This window comes from Adiantum capillus-veneris, chromosome 2 (assembly GCF_014529385.1).
Source record: "Adiantum capillus-veneris isolate H3 chromosome 2, ASM1452938v2, whole genome shotgun sequence".
Classification (NCBI taxonomy): Eukaryota; Viridiplantae; Streptophyta; class Polypodiopsida; order Polypodiales; family Pteridaceae; genus Adiantum; species Adiantum capillus-veneris.
Genome location: NC_140932.1, coordinates 144,312,138 through 144,326,556, shown reverse-complemented (window position 1 = coordinate 144,326,556; position 14,419 = coordinate 144,312,138). Strand labels below are relative to the sequence as shown.

At 43.5% G+C, this 14,419-nt stretch overlaps 1 protein-coding gene across 1 annotated transcript; it reads left to right on the top strand.

Moving 5' to 3' along the window:
• The first annotated feature begins 6,805 nt into the window (after positions 1–6,805).
• On the top strand, positions 6,806–12,787 carry LOC147463790 (protein argonaute PNH1-like). The gene is made up of 3 exons (XM_086491033.1): positions 6,806–8,108; positions 9,677–10,958; positions 11,052–12,787. Exons 1-3 carry the CDS (start codon positions 7,085–7,087, stop codon positions 12,541–12,543), a joined length of 3,798 nt encoding a protein of 1,265 aa, XP_086347159.1. The 5' UTR covers positions 6,806–7,084; the 3' UTR covers positions 12,544–12,787.
• Positions 12,788–14,419: the final 1,632 nt, after the last annotated feature.

Sequence of the window (14,419 nt, the reverse complement as noted above, 5' to 3'; positions counted from 1 at the left end):
CATTGGTATGTTGAGCTCAAAAAATGGAACTCTAAGGTGCTTCAACTGTGGTCAAAGTCCAGTTCTACTTTGAGAATGTTCTTGTACTGTCTACTACTTGCTCGCTAAGAAAGGTTGGACCCGCTTGTTCATCCACATTGAAAACCTAATCATCCTGTTGCAAAGGGAGTTTTGCAATCGGCAATACAACGCATGAGAGAACTCGTGTCTCGTGTGGTGACTGAATCACCGACGACTGGACCTAGGCATTTGCAGTTGAATCTTGCAAAGTAGACGGTAATGGGAGCAGTTGTTCGAGAAAATGGGGAGCCACTAAATGCTAATGAGTTTCTCTCAATATTGGAGGAGTTGTAACCATTGATCCAGACACAAAGGTGATATTTCAACATCTCAACTTCGAAGATGTTTCATAGATTTTTACCTAATCTCCTTGTATCTGCTATCATTACCAGGTTCAAACACGTGATGAGAGAGGCCACTTCTGCATAGATTGGAGTTGATGCAGAGTCACAATTGCTTTGATTGAAGAATAGTTGCGGGTATAAGTTTTTCCACAACATGCTATTTCCAGGACAATCCACAAACCCCACAACAAGCTTCCATGTATTCAAAATGCCAATCAACGGTCCCGAGTCTGGAGTAGAGCTAGTAAATAGAATGCGACAAGATGGGAATGGGGACTTGAGAAGGAGTTGGATTTGCTTCAATCACGTGTAAAGATTGGTGGGGTGGACAACAATGGCATCACATGTCTATGATCCTATGTAAGCCCTGTGCAAACATGCTTCCACCACTTGTTTTTTCCTCAGTGACAATGATTAATCATTTGTCTATGCAAGATTCAAGAGATGCAAACAATTTCCATCTATGAGATAAAAGAAGAAGACACGCATGCACAAACCATGTTCTAGGAAATGATGAATGCTTTTGTTGCTAGACAACGGACACCCTCTAGCTGATTTTAGAGGATACACGACAGATGAGGCTGGGAAAAAATTGGAAAGCTATTCAAACTGTGTTCAACGAAGTCCTTGGCAATGTTATGGAAGGAAGAGAGCGCTCATGCTTGTTTCATTGGGAGCAGAGCTTGCACATTCACACCATGCAAAACGTGCATAAGAATTTCTAGGATGAGCACAAGCGTATGTACAAATTGTGGCGCTATGCAAGAAGTGAGGAAGAGGCAACCAGCTTGTACAGAAATATACGAGCGTGGTGGGCTATTGGTAAATTTTCTGATAGTAACTTGTCGTAGATGAACTATTAGCTAAGTTGGTGGCATGTACGGTACCCTAGATGGAGAAAACACTTCGTCGGGGTAAACATTGTCAAGTTAATTTTTGTGGGGAGGTTTTTTCCATAGTTGGTATACTATCTCTTAATGAAATTGTGTTGCATGAAGTGGATGATCTGTCATACATACCTACTACAAACCTTGCTGAGACAAAGCACCCGAGTTGGCTTGCTGGTGAGGGAAACAAAGAAATGCTAAGCTTGTACAATGCATTCGTGTCAGATATGTCGAACGCTTTGCTTCAAAGTGTGAAGATGCATGATTTTGTGGAGGGTAGATACCATGGGACTGGACCTTCTGCAGAGAAACTTGGTCGTTGGACACAACAAGTATGAGCACCAGGCCCGACTACTATCGCAAGAGAGATTGAGGATGAGCTCAGAAGTACCCCCTATATCAGCAACCAACAATAAAGGGGGATAATATTATAGTAGCCAGAAAGCAAAAACAGATTGGGAATGTGAGCTATGAAGAGGGAAAAGCTACACATTGACCTGAGTACCTCACAGAAAACATCTCACAAAATCATGAAGGTCTCCATGCAACTACCAGAGTGGCCAGTCATGTGGACCATGAACAGTAGGGTGGACTAGTGGTTGAGGAGACATACATTAATAAGACATTGTGGGGCAATACGTCGTATACCAAAGGGAAGTAGGATTCAATGTCAAGGGTGGTTGGGATGTAGAGTCGATAAGCGTAAGAAGAAAACAAAGAACACGAGTGCATGTGCTGTTGCACCATCCTTTTGGGGTATTCGGACTTGGGAAAGAGGGGTTGCCAGTGCTCATGGTAGCGGTTCTAAGGCGCAATTCATGTGGTTCTGTAATGATAGTGTAACACGATCACTCATTGCCTCGCTAGAGTCCCCAATATATGGCAAGTAGAAAAGGGAACAAACATAACTACTTTTGAGTTGCGGGAATTGGAATCAGGAGGCTACATAGTGAAGAAGATTGCAATTAAGGAAACAAACAATGTGCGTTATCGGCCTGGAGTATCAATTCAAGCCTCCGTGAGAATTGAATTGGCAGTAATCATGGAAGCCCAGATTGTGCAACACACTGTCGTAAAAACGAATATACATGATAAATTCATGGTGGAAACATCTTCTTCACAAGTCCGAGGTGATGTGTACATGTGGAGACTTTACAGAACAAGTTATACAAAGCAAAGCGTACATGGTCTTCAAGTATATCTACTTCGTCTTCCTTCGCTACTTTGGATTGGATTTAAACCACAATATCTTTATTCATCAGAGCAAGCTATCGACTGAGGATCTGCTTCATGTGTTTAACTGTCACTGAACGGGATAACCATGGAGTGAAATTGAGTTGTGTCTTTCAAATCTCTTGGTCCAATCATGTAATTGCATTGCATAGATTGTAATTGGTCTTTTAATATAGTATCTATCTTTTTGAGAAAGTCAGTATATGCTAAATTCTCCCATTGAGAGACACTTGTTTACAATGCAATCTTTGTGTTTTTCAAAGCCCTTGAGAACATGAAGGACAGACTATGGCTTGTGTCATCCTATTTTGCAACTTGAACGTGCATATAAAGAAAGTGTACAATACCCTAAATAGAGGGCATTGTGTAGAGCCTTGTAGATAGAATCCAAACAATGTTTTTCGGGTAGAGGGCATTGTGTTGAGCATTGTAGATAAAATCCAAAGCATATTTTTTGACTTTGTACATATTGGTTTGAAGGTCCTTTTTGCATCAAAAGCTCCCTCCGAAAAGCTCTCTCCATCCACGGTGTGGAAAGCTTTCTCACAACAAACGTCGCATTAATGAAAGTCTTTGAAAAAGCTCGCTTGTGAGCTCCCTCGAGAAGCTTGCTCGATTCCCATCCCCAGCTTTGAAATGTAACAACAAACCCTCTATGTCTGGCATAGGGCGGTTTGTGCAACTTTAAATGAGTAAAAGATGAAAAGGTTTTGTGACACACAATTTCTTTTTAAAATAAAGGAAATGTTCTTGAATAGTATATTGCCAAAATGTGTGTAGAGAATTGTCAAGCATAAGCAACCATGTTATTTCTAAATCATTATCTTGTGCATTAGTCATAAAGTCAAATGAGGTTGATAGATTATTAAGAGTGGATCTTTGACTCAAAGCAACAACTGCAACATTTTCTTTACCAGGTTGGTATTGAATGTTGGGCTGAAAATTTTGAACCAACTCACTTTCCCTTCTTTGCATGCATGCACTTACTACAGTACCCCACTCCATGACTCCCTCTAGCTAGCTCTTGATACCAATGAGAGGGCATAGGGAATGGCCCCTAGACTATCCTCCCAACCTCCCCTATATAGCCCCACATAGGCTACATAAGGCCATGAGCTTGTACCTCCCATGTCAGCCCTTGCCTATCCCTTTCCCTCACAATATGTATAAGTATATATAAGTTTTGAAAATATTGTAATATTGATGATCTTTGATATATTATATAATAAGTTTTGCCCTTCTCAATAAGCAACCATACTAAGCTGGCAGTAATGTGGGTGGTGTTGATGTGGATAGAAAGCCTAGTGTGGCAATGGTATTAAGGTTTCATACAAGATAGTGAATGCAAAATGTTGGGAGCTAGATAATGGGCTACACAACATGTCGGTTGAAGGTTATGTAGTACAATTTATATGCAGGTTGGGTGCTACATGAATAGGCAATGCGATTACACACAACACAATCCGACCGAGTTTGTGAAAGCAAATTAAACACCAAAATTTTCATAGCAAAACAAGTCTAACATGGCCACTTGATGCTAGTCTATCTAAAATAGGAGCATACGCACACCTACAACATGCCATTCTACATCAAAGCAAGTAGGCTTGGAATTGGGACCATCATGATGAAAGTAGACCTGTTGTGTTAGAGATCTTTCCATGAGCAATTGGCAATGGCTACATTGTGAGCACTAATGGTGACCTTGCAAACGCATCAACATCCAGATAATCTCTCCCATGCTGCAATGCAAGCTCATTGCATGCACCACATTATGACTCCTTCCCCACCTTGTTAGATGGGTCCTCAAGAGTGGACCGAAATCGAGAAGGGTTGCAAAATTTAGGTGTTGAATTTTGACGGGCTACGTGGACTTAGAGCCTCTTCTCGGTTGCTCTTCCTAGGAGGGCACCTTGCAAATTTGAGGGAGCTGAAGAGTGAACGCTGAACTGTTTTTACTTCGTTAGCGTAGAGGGCAAAATCGCAATGCTGCCCTCTCGTTAACCCACGTGTCCGGCATTTTCTAACGGCTCCCTCGTTATTTTTAACGAGCCTCGCTTTTTCAATCGCAATTCAATCCCAATTCAATCACCTATACTTTCGTGTTGGAGGCTATGCTTAGACCTTGAAGGCATGTGGCTCTACGCGAGTGCTCGAGGAGCGTCTTGTCCGGGGTGTGGACTCTTGGAATGCACTCGTCGTAGGATATGCACAACAGGAGCAGGGCCAAAAAGCTCTAGGTTGTTTTCAACTGCCTACCCAGACTATCGACTCTTGGAATGCACTGATTGCATGATTTGCCACAAGAGAAAGCTCTAGTCTATTTCCAACAAATGCAACCACCTATGTATGCCACCTATGTCTTGCAGGCTATGCTTACATCTTGAAGGCACATGGCTCCACACAATTGCTCAAGGAGCTTCCTGTTCGGAGTGTGGATTGTTGGAATGCACTGATGAAAGATTTCCCCCTATAGCAGGGCCAGAAACTCTAGTCTGTTTTTAGCAAATACGAAGCGAGGGCCTCTCTCTAGATGCAATCACATAAGTGTGCATCTTGAAGACATGTGACTGTAAGCAAGATGCAGATATGTCGTGCTTGGCACTACCTTGGTCAATACGTATGCCAAATGTCGAGCGCTTGAGAAAGCACAAAAAGTGCTTTGTGTGGAATGTCGCCTCTTAGAATGCACTACTTGCGGGATGCAAAGCACGTGTATCTCTCCAAATTCAGCCATATATAATTTTGTATTGCAGGCTATGCTTACATCTTGAAGGCATGTGGCTCTACGCAATTGCACGAGGAGCTTCTTGTCCGGAGTGTGGACTCTTGGAATGCACTGATTGCAAGATTTGCTCCTATGGCACGACCAAAAAGCTTTAGTCTGTTTTCAACAAATGCAAAGGGACGGCCTCTCTCCAGATGCAATCACATAAGCAATGCATCTTGAAGGCATTTGGTTGTACGCAAGATACCAATATGTTGTGATTGGCACTACCTTGCTCGATATGTAAGCCAAATGTCGAGCGCTTGAGAAAGCACAAAAAGTGCTCTGTCTGGAACGTCACCTCTTGGAATGCATCGATTGCGGGATGCAAAGCACGTCTACTCTCCAAATTCAGCCACATATACTTTTGTCTTGCAGCTATACTTACATCTTGAAGGCATGTGGCTCTACGCAATATTTACTTGAGGAGCTTCTTGTCCGGAGTCCTCTGGCAAGGCCAAAAAGCTCTAGTCTGTTTTCAGCAAATGCGAAGCAAGTGCCTCTCTCCAGATGCAGTCACATTAGCGTGCATCTTGAAGGCATGTGGATGTACGCAGGATGTCGATATGTCGTGCTTGGTACTACCTTGATCGATATGTATGCCAAATGTGGAGCGCTTGACAAAGCACAAAAAGTGCTATGTGCGGGATGTCGCCTCTTGGAATTCACTAATTGCGTGATATGTGCAATAAGAGAACTGCCAGAAAGATTTACAATGTTTCCAACAAATGCAAAGAATGTCGAGATGGGCTTAAAAAGTACACCACACTTGTCATACATGTCAACCAAAGCATTGCCAACCACGACATCTTTTTGTAACAGCACCTGCCTAACAATCTCATCATGACTCTGCTTGCCCATGATAGCTGGAGACCTATGTGGAGATAGTAAAAAATATACTTCTCTCTCCCCCTCTCTCTCTCCCCCCCCCGCCCCGTTTTTTCTTCTTGTTTTCTCTTACCCTCGGACTCTACGGCTAACGAAGCACTCTAGTTCACACTGCACTGCCGAGGAGGGTAGGGACGAGAATCAAGATGGTCTCGAGTCTCGACTCTCCTGTCCTGCTCGTAAGTTAGGACATCCAAATACAACGTTGAATAATGAATCTTGCTTTAGAGTAGGGCTGGGCTCGGAGCTGGCTGCGGGAGGCTAGTGTACGTTTCCATCGTAGGGCTCATTACTTTGATGATTATGATAATGATAATGATAAAATGATAATTATTTATTTGCTCGAGAAAAACTGGTTTGTTTACCGCAGAGTTCAGATGCCGTGCATTCGTAATGCTACATTTCAAAAATTGGTAGACAAACCATTTCCAAGGACATCAGCAGGCACGAGAAATAATTTGAAAATTGAAAAAGAAATGTGATCGGTACGAAGTGTTACAGTTTGCAAAATGCGGGCTAAAAATATAATTTCAAGGACAGTATGTAGGCTGTAATGAATAAAGAAATGGGTAAAAGGACTAAACAGAGATAATTAAGTACTTGTAATTATATTTTATTATATATCATCAATTTCATTTCCTTCCCCACAGACCCTCGACTTAAGCTCGCCATAGCCGGGTCCTCCAGAGAGCAGAGCCGTCCTCGTCTCCTTCCCCTGCCGAGCCCCCTCCCCCATCGCACTGTCTGGGTGCGTTTTCCAAATTCGAGATCAGCTGATACTCTCGGCTGGATTTTGAGCATTGAGAACTGTAGTTCTGTCTATTGTCTGTTGCGCGCACACATCGTGTGAGCTTCAATATCATCGGCTACCCTCGTTTTTTTCCTTGTTTTTTGTATTTCTCTGTATAATGCCTCCAAGAAGAGGTCAAGGGCGTGGTTATGGAAGCTTTGGCAGGGGTCAGGAGTATGAGGAAGAGAGAGTGAGCAACATTTCCAGAGAAGAAGGGCACTTGGTTGAAGGAAGGAGGCAACATCATCAACTACCCGTGCATCATCAGGAGCAACAACAGCATTATTCTCCTGGGCATCGTGGGGCCCGCATGGGCGGGCGGGGCTACTTTCACCAGAAAGATTTTGTGGAAGAAAGAGGCGATCAATCTTGGAGATCAAACTCTCGCGGTAGAAGGTCAAGTTATGAGCCCACATATGTGCACTCTCACCAAGACTGGCGCTCAGATGCAGGTTTTCATCATCCAAGGACTTCGCGGATGCTGGCTTCTGAGCCTGCAGCAAGTTTTGAGTACGGTGGGAGGAGGGGAGAAGATCAAGGGGGTGGAGGAGAAAGTTCTTCCAGCAGTTGTTGGACAGCTCAAGATCAAGGTGCTGGTGCTTTAGTCCATGGCGGAAGAAGGGGCCAAGATCAGCCGGGCTCTGGCTATGGCACAAGCAGAGAAGGATATCAAGGAAGCGGTTACAGTGGAAGAAGAGAAAATTATGGTGGGGGAGGGGGCACTAGCTCTGGGAGCAGAAGAATTGAAGATCACGGAGGGGGAAATGGCTCTGGCTATACTGGGAGACGAGGTGAGGATCAAGGGGCTTCTGTCTACAGTGTCAAGAGGGGAGTTGATCAAGGACCTGGCGATGGCATGAGAAGAGTCAATGACCAAGGAGGGGGATTGGACCCTGGCTCTGGTACAAGAAGGGTTGATGATCAAGGAGAAGGGACCCCTTGCTCTGGTGCAAGGAAGAGAGAAGATCAACGAGGAAACCGAGGACGAAGGGGTGGAGTTTCCAGGAGCAGTATTGATCATGAAAGTGGGTATGGCAGACGCTCCTATGCAGCTGGAGGAAGCAACACTACTACAGACAACACCTACGGCGGACGAGGACGGAGAGGTGGTCGCCTGGCTGCCTACCCAGTTCCACCTCAGGGTTTCACGTTCTTCTCCCTCTTCTTTTCAACCTTTTTATTTCATTATTTCATTATTTCATTATTTCATTTGGCTAGCAATTTTTTGGGCTTGGAGTATCACCATTAATCACCTTGCACAGTGTGAATTTTGTGGAACTGCCACTTGTTTGGGTGTGATGGAACTGTTGCACTTGCCGAAGTTTGGTGTTCCAATTTTATGAATGTGTAGTAAACTTTTGTCAACGATACCGAAACCCTAAACAATCTTAAAAGCAATCTTGAAGGAAAGTCCATAGAATATAGAGGCTCGTCTTGCAAGAAAATAGGTAATTGGAGTGGAGTTTACAACGCCTTGAATTGCCATTTTGCTGAACCTTGGCTAGGCTGGAAGAGAGGTTATGATGCAGCCATGCAGGAGTTCTCTAGTCATCAGTCAGTTTTAGTGATATTTCAGGTGTAAAAAGACTTTGTATCTTCGTGACTGCTTATTGCCTGCGTCTACTGCTCAAACCTGTGAACGTCTCAAATTTTGTGGGTCAGAAACTTCTGTACTGGGGTGGTATTCTCTCATGCTGTCTCCCCCCACCTGAGTAAAATGAAGTTAGCCAGCTTTGGGGAAAGATGGAAGCGAGTGTTGTCTGATATTAAAGGTGGCTCACTGTTCTATGGGTCAATTGTGCCATTGTTCATCAATGCTGTCAAAAGTTTAGGTTTCACTCCCTGTTGTCACCCTTTGACATGGTGCTTTTTCTCATTCTCCCTACTCTGTCAGACTATGGAAGTTTATAAACTTCAGTGAAAGGCTCGACCATTAACTTGTTCTTTAGCATCAGTAAGAATGGCTCTGTCATGGGAAAGAAGTATACTTCTCAAATCTTTATGTAATCAACAATATCAAAAGGGTGGCTTAAATGATCTGCAGTGCCTTGGCATAGGCAAACGAGCTCAACTCTAGGGTTGGTTGAACACAAGCCATTTTTGTGGCTATAAACAACTTCTGTTTAAATTCCTTTTTTCATGAACCACAAAAAACCGATACTAACCTTTTAGGGATTTGCTCTCAAGGCATGTAGGGAGTTGAAATAAATAATTTCATATGGGAGTACGGTTTTTTAAGGCTCATCTTTTCAGTACAATCAAAACAAAAATTCTCCAAAGTCTTGATATTCCATGTAGATTAGACCCCTTTAAAAATCTTCAAAGCACGTTGAAACTATTTTGATCAATATTTGGACATATAAAAGATGAGAATCCATGCTTATACTAGTTTTAGGAAAAAGACTATTAACTTGTTCTAGGCCTCAAAATGAGATGCAAAACCACTGTTGTGTCTCAAGCCACTTAAATAGCTTAAACACAAACCTAGTGTTAAATGCAAGCCCTCCTTAATTTAGGTTTGAGTCAGGCAAATCATTACTGTTTTTTTTTCATTCGAGAAATTCTTTGCACCATATAGTAAGGATTATGCCCGTGTTTCTTTGCAGTGTGTGTGGCTGTCTCGGTCAAAAGTGCTCATTGTAAATTTCGATTTTGTAAAAGATGGTAAGAGCTTGTTGGTTGCTTTTGATTGAATTTTTGGCTTAAGCAGGGTCGGGGGGTTCCCAAGCACCGCCTTTGGGTGAGCTCCTTCCAGGATTTTCTCGCTTAGGGATGTATGAAGAAATATCTCAAGGTCCTTGTACATCTGCAATAGATGAATGCTTGACCATGAGGGTCGATAAAGGGGGCATGTCTGCTATTTGTTCAAAAGAGGTGCGATCGTCCACAATACCCTCCTCCTTCAAGCTAGTTGCTCCACAAAGGCCGCTTGCTGGAAGCACAGGGCAAGCTATCAAAGTTCGGGCTAATCATTTCGAAGTGACTTTCCATCCTGGTGACAATATCTATCAGTATGATGTGGATATCAGCCCAAAAATCTCTTCCAAAAGTGTTGCACGCACTCTTGAACGCCAGCTAGTTGAGGATTACAGTTCTGATTTGAATGGTAAACTTCCAGTTTATGATGGTAGCAAAAGTATGTATACTCATGGTCCTCTTCCATTTGAGTATTGCGAGTTTCTTGTCACACTCTCTGCTGAAGATAAGGGGACGTCTGGCAGGGATAAGAAGTTTAAAGTTGCAATTCGCCATGTCTCCACACTCAACAGGAAAAATTTAGAGGATTTTTTGAAGGGTAAGCCGGTGCCAACTCCACAAGAACATCTCCAAGCTTTGGATGTCTTATTGAGGGAGAACCCTGCACTTCATTTCATAGCAGTTAGTAGGTCTTTTTTCAAAAGTGAACTGGGCAGTCGTCAATTGGATGGGGGGCTTGTTGCACTGAATGGCTTCTACCAGAGTCTTCGGCCTACAGAGAATGGACTGCAGCTAAACATTGATTTGTCCACGACTGCGTTTCATGCTAGCATCCCTGTGATTGATTTCCTTGGACAGCAGTTTAGAAACTTCGACCCACGCTACCGGCTTACAGATGTAGTCCGTGTGAAGGTAAAGAAATCTCTTGCTCGTCTGAAGGTGCAAGTCATTCACAGGCAAACACCTCGGAGGTACAGAATTTCTGGCCTTTCCACAAGCCCAACAAAAGATTTGAAGTTTCCCATTGAAGGTGGCGAAGAAATGCGGGTGGTTGATTATTTCAAGCTGACTTATAACTATGTGATTGAATTTCCAGAACTCCCATGCTTACAAGTCCAAGCTAACAAGCCAAGTTACTTGCCAATGGAGGTCTGTGTTATATGTGATGGCCAGAAATATGGTGGCAAGCTCAATGATAGGCAAACCACAAGACTCAGAGAATTGGCTTGTGTCCTACCCAAAGTGAGAGAAGCTAAAATTCGGAGTATTATGAACAAAAATGATGGTCCAGGCAGGTAACTTCAATTAGTATAGATTGTTTATTATACAAGGTACTACTGAAAATCAGAATGCCATCTTATGAATGTCTTGTTAACGAATCCTTGCAGAGGGGAGCATGTAAAGAATTTTGGTGTACAAGTTGTTTCTGAGATGACACTGGTAAATGCCCGCCTTCTACCTCCACCCAAGCTCAGATATGGAGATCAAGGGAAAGTTAAGGAGATCATCCCCAGCTTGGGTTCATGGAATCTGCTGAATTCTTGTGTTGTTGAAGGTGGAAATGTTGCTTACTGGGCGTTAATCAGCTTTGATCAATCAGTGAATGACCATACGGCTGCTAATTTTGTGTCTAGCTTGAGCAGGCGGTGCAATGAACTTGGTGTTCAGATGGCTGAACAAACAGTAATTTCTCCAGTGTTGCGAAGGTGGGAGGATCTTGAGACTCCATGGCTTGAGAAAAATCTGAGATATGTGTATGATCTAGCATCTCAAGCTATTCATAACAAAGGTCATGAAACTCGGTTACAATTGCTTGTTTGTGTAATGGCTGAAAAGCACCCAGCTTATGGTGAGCTGAAAAGGATTTGTGAGACCCAGATCGGCATTGTGACGCAATGTTGTCTGTCAAAGCATGTGAAGCAGTGCAAGTCTCAATACCTAGCAAACCTCGCTCTAAAAGTAAATGCAAAAGCAGGTGGGAGGAATGTCACGTTGGCTCTTGAGCTTCCCAGTATGTGCCCTGTTTTCAACAGACCGACGATTATATTTGGTGCAGATGTGACACATCCATCTCCAGGTGATGATACAGGACCCTCCATTGCAGCGGTTGTAGCAAACATAGATTGGCCTTCTGCCAACAGATATGTAGCGCGTGTTCGAGCACAAACACATAGAGAGGAGATAATTGAATACCTCAGGGAGATGGTGCAGGAGCTCTGGCATGAATTTTGTGAGAAGACAAGGAGCCGGCCAGATCGCGTTATTATGTTTAGAGATGGTGTAAGTGAAGGTCAGTTTGATGAAGTTTTGCAGAAGGAGGTCGTTGCTATAAAGGAAGCTTTTGAAGAGGTAGGGGGTCCAGATTATAAGCCGTTGATTACATGGGCAGTGGTCCAAAAACGGCATCACACCAGGCTATTTCCTGCTGATGACATCTACAAGGACAAGAACAACAATATTTTACCTGGAACTGTGGTAGATTCAACCATCACTCACCCTCGAGAATTTGACTTTTTTCTTTGCAGCCATGCTGGGATACAGGGCACTAGTAGGCCCACACATTACCATGTGCTTTGGGATGAAAATAATTTCAAGTCAGACGATCTGCAGGGTCTGGTGTATAACTTATGCTATACCTATGCACGGTGCACTCGCTCTGTTTCAGTTGTTCCTCCAGCTTATTATGCTCACCTTGCAGCTTACAGAGCTCGTCTTTATCTGGACTCTCTAGGGGGCTCAGACACTTCTGCTTCTTTACGAGGATTGCGCTCGGGTACGGCATCAAGTGGTGGAGGTGGCAGCTCCAGAGCTGCTGCTCCTGCTGTGCGACACCTTCCTCGTGTGCAACGCAATGTTCAGGAAGTCATGTATTTCTGCTGAGAGTTTTCTTCTAGCTTATTTGAGAAATGGAACATTGTTCTCATGCTATTCCGGTGTCATTATGGCTATTTGATGCTATGCATCCTACTGGTCAAGTAGAAGCATACAATTATCTTCCATATTTATGCTTTGTTTCTGCCCCACCCCAATGCAGAATGGGAGGAATGTTGACTTTTACGTTCTCCAACTTTTTTGAAGTGAAATGAAAATATGACTGCAAGAATCTTAAAAATGGTCAACACTACTCGGTTTTCTTGGTGCTTTGTCTTCTTTTACGAACCTGCACTTTTTCTGCTCCCTGTTTTCTCTGTGTATAGTCTCCCCTTGATTGAGTGCGGTTCAAGCTGAGATTATCTTGTGCCGCCATTGAAGGGCACGGAGAGATTGGGACATAGAGCCTTCTTCTAGATTAAAAGCTGAAAAGGAAAAATGCTGATCATGTTGGAATGGCTATTAAGAAATTGGAGAACATTCTGTGGAGAGCTCCTCATACAGCGATTGTGTTGGGCTAAATGCAGAAATGTGAATGGAGCTGTCTTGAAGTATTTTACACTTTATCAAGACTGGTTCCAGGTTTCAAGGATTGAGGTTGGGAGCCTTTTGAATCATTGTGGGTTGAAGCATTTTAGACAATTCTTTCTTTGCTTTTCAAGAGCTTTATTTTCCTGCTTTGCTAAAAGAGAACACTTCAGCTTTATTTGAGCTGCCGGCATGGCAAATGGTTAGTTTGGTAAGTGCTGGTAGTTTGAGATGCCTAAGTCTACGACTCATATTTAGACTGCTGCAAAATGGGTGATGCCGTGGAAATCAAGGTTTGAACTTTTACACAGGAAACTGATCGGGGTTGAGAAGCTACTACATTATTTTGCTTTGAAGGTGGAGAGTCGAGACTGTCGTATGTGGGGCCATAATGTTATTTATTTTTGGAGCACATCACATGTGTTACTTACGAAGCAATCGGCACTAGCAACGGCCACCCAGGGGGTCCCCTTCCCGCTGGGACATGCTGTAAAGAAAATATTGTTCTACGAAGGGCAAGGGCACGCAGGCCGTAGCTGAAATTTGGAATGGGGACAAAATGCACGCCCACCCAAGTGAATTGTGGGAGGACAGGAGTGTTAATTGGAAGGGAGCTGGCACTGCCACAGTACACTGCCACCCTCTCTTTGTACCCTTTCAGTTTCGCCCCTGCGCTCTCCTTCCGAGGTCTCTCCCCCACTTCCATTGGAATTCGGTGAGTGCCACGTGGCATAGAATAGATAGCTCAAGAAGAAGATTCACACATCGCTCTTGATGTTTGAGCTGCTAGATGGTACCACTTAGTACATTTTGTGCAATTTTGTCGTCTTTCGCGCTGCCCCTCTAGAGTCTAGTCTAGACTCTAGAGTCTATACTGTTCACCACTTTTTACTTTTGGGCCTCCAGGACGAGTAACTTTCGACCACCTCTTTATACCACGCACTCCCTGCCCTTACCACACGTACACAGACTCACAATGCACATACTTTTCTTCTATGATGCCACGATCCTTTGTTTGCCAGGGGGTATAGACATGCAATCCCAAGGTTAGGTTCCTTCCTGGAGCCCAAGATGGATTTTCCACAATTGATGGCCCCCTGATTAAGCGATAGGGCTCTCCTATGCATTGGGACTGTTGAGCCCATGCCCATGAGTTCGTGGAAAGCAAAGAGGAGGGTGCCATGACTCCTAAGGAACCCTCCAGTTTTTGCAGATTCCTATGTCTTGCCAAACCAGCTATTGAAGGTGGCTTCATTCAAAGGTTGCTTTGTTGACAAAGTCTTGATCATTGATACTTTGCATTGAGATTAATATCTGAATTTTAAACATGCTTGGTAACATTTATGTGTGATATTAT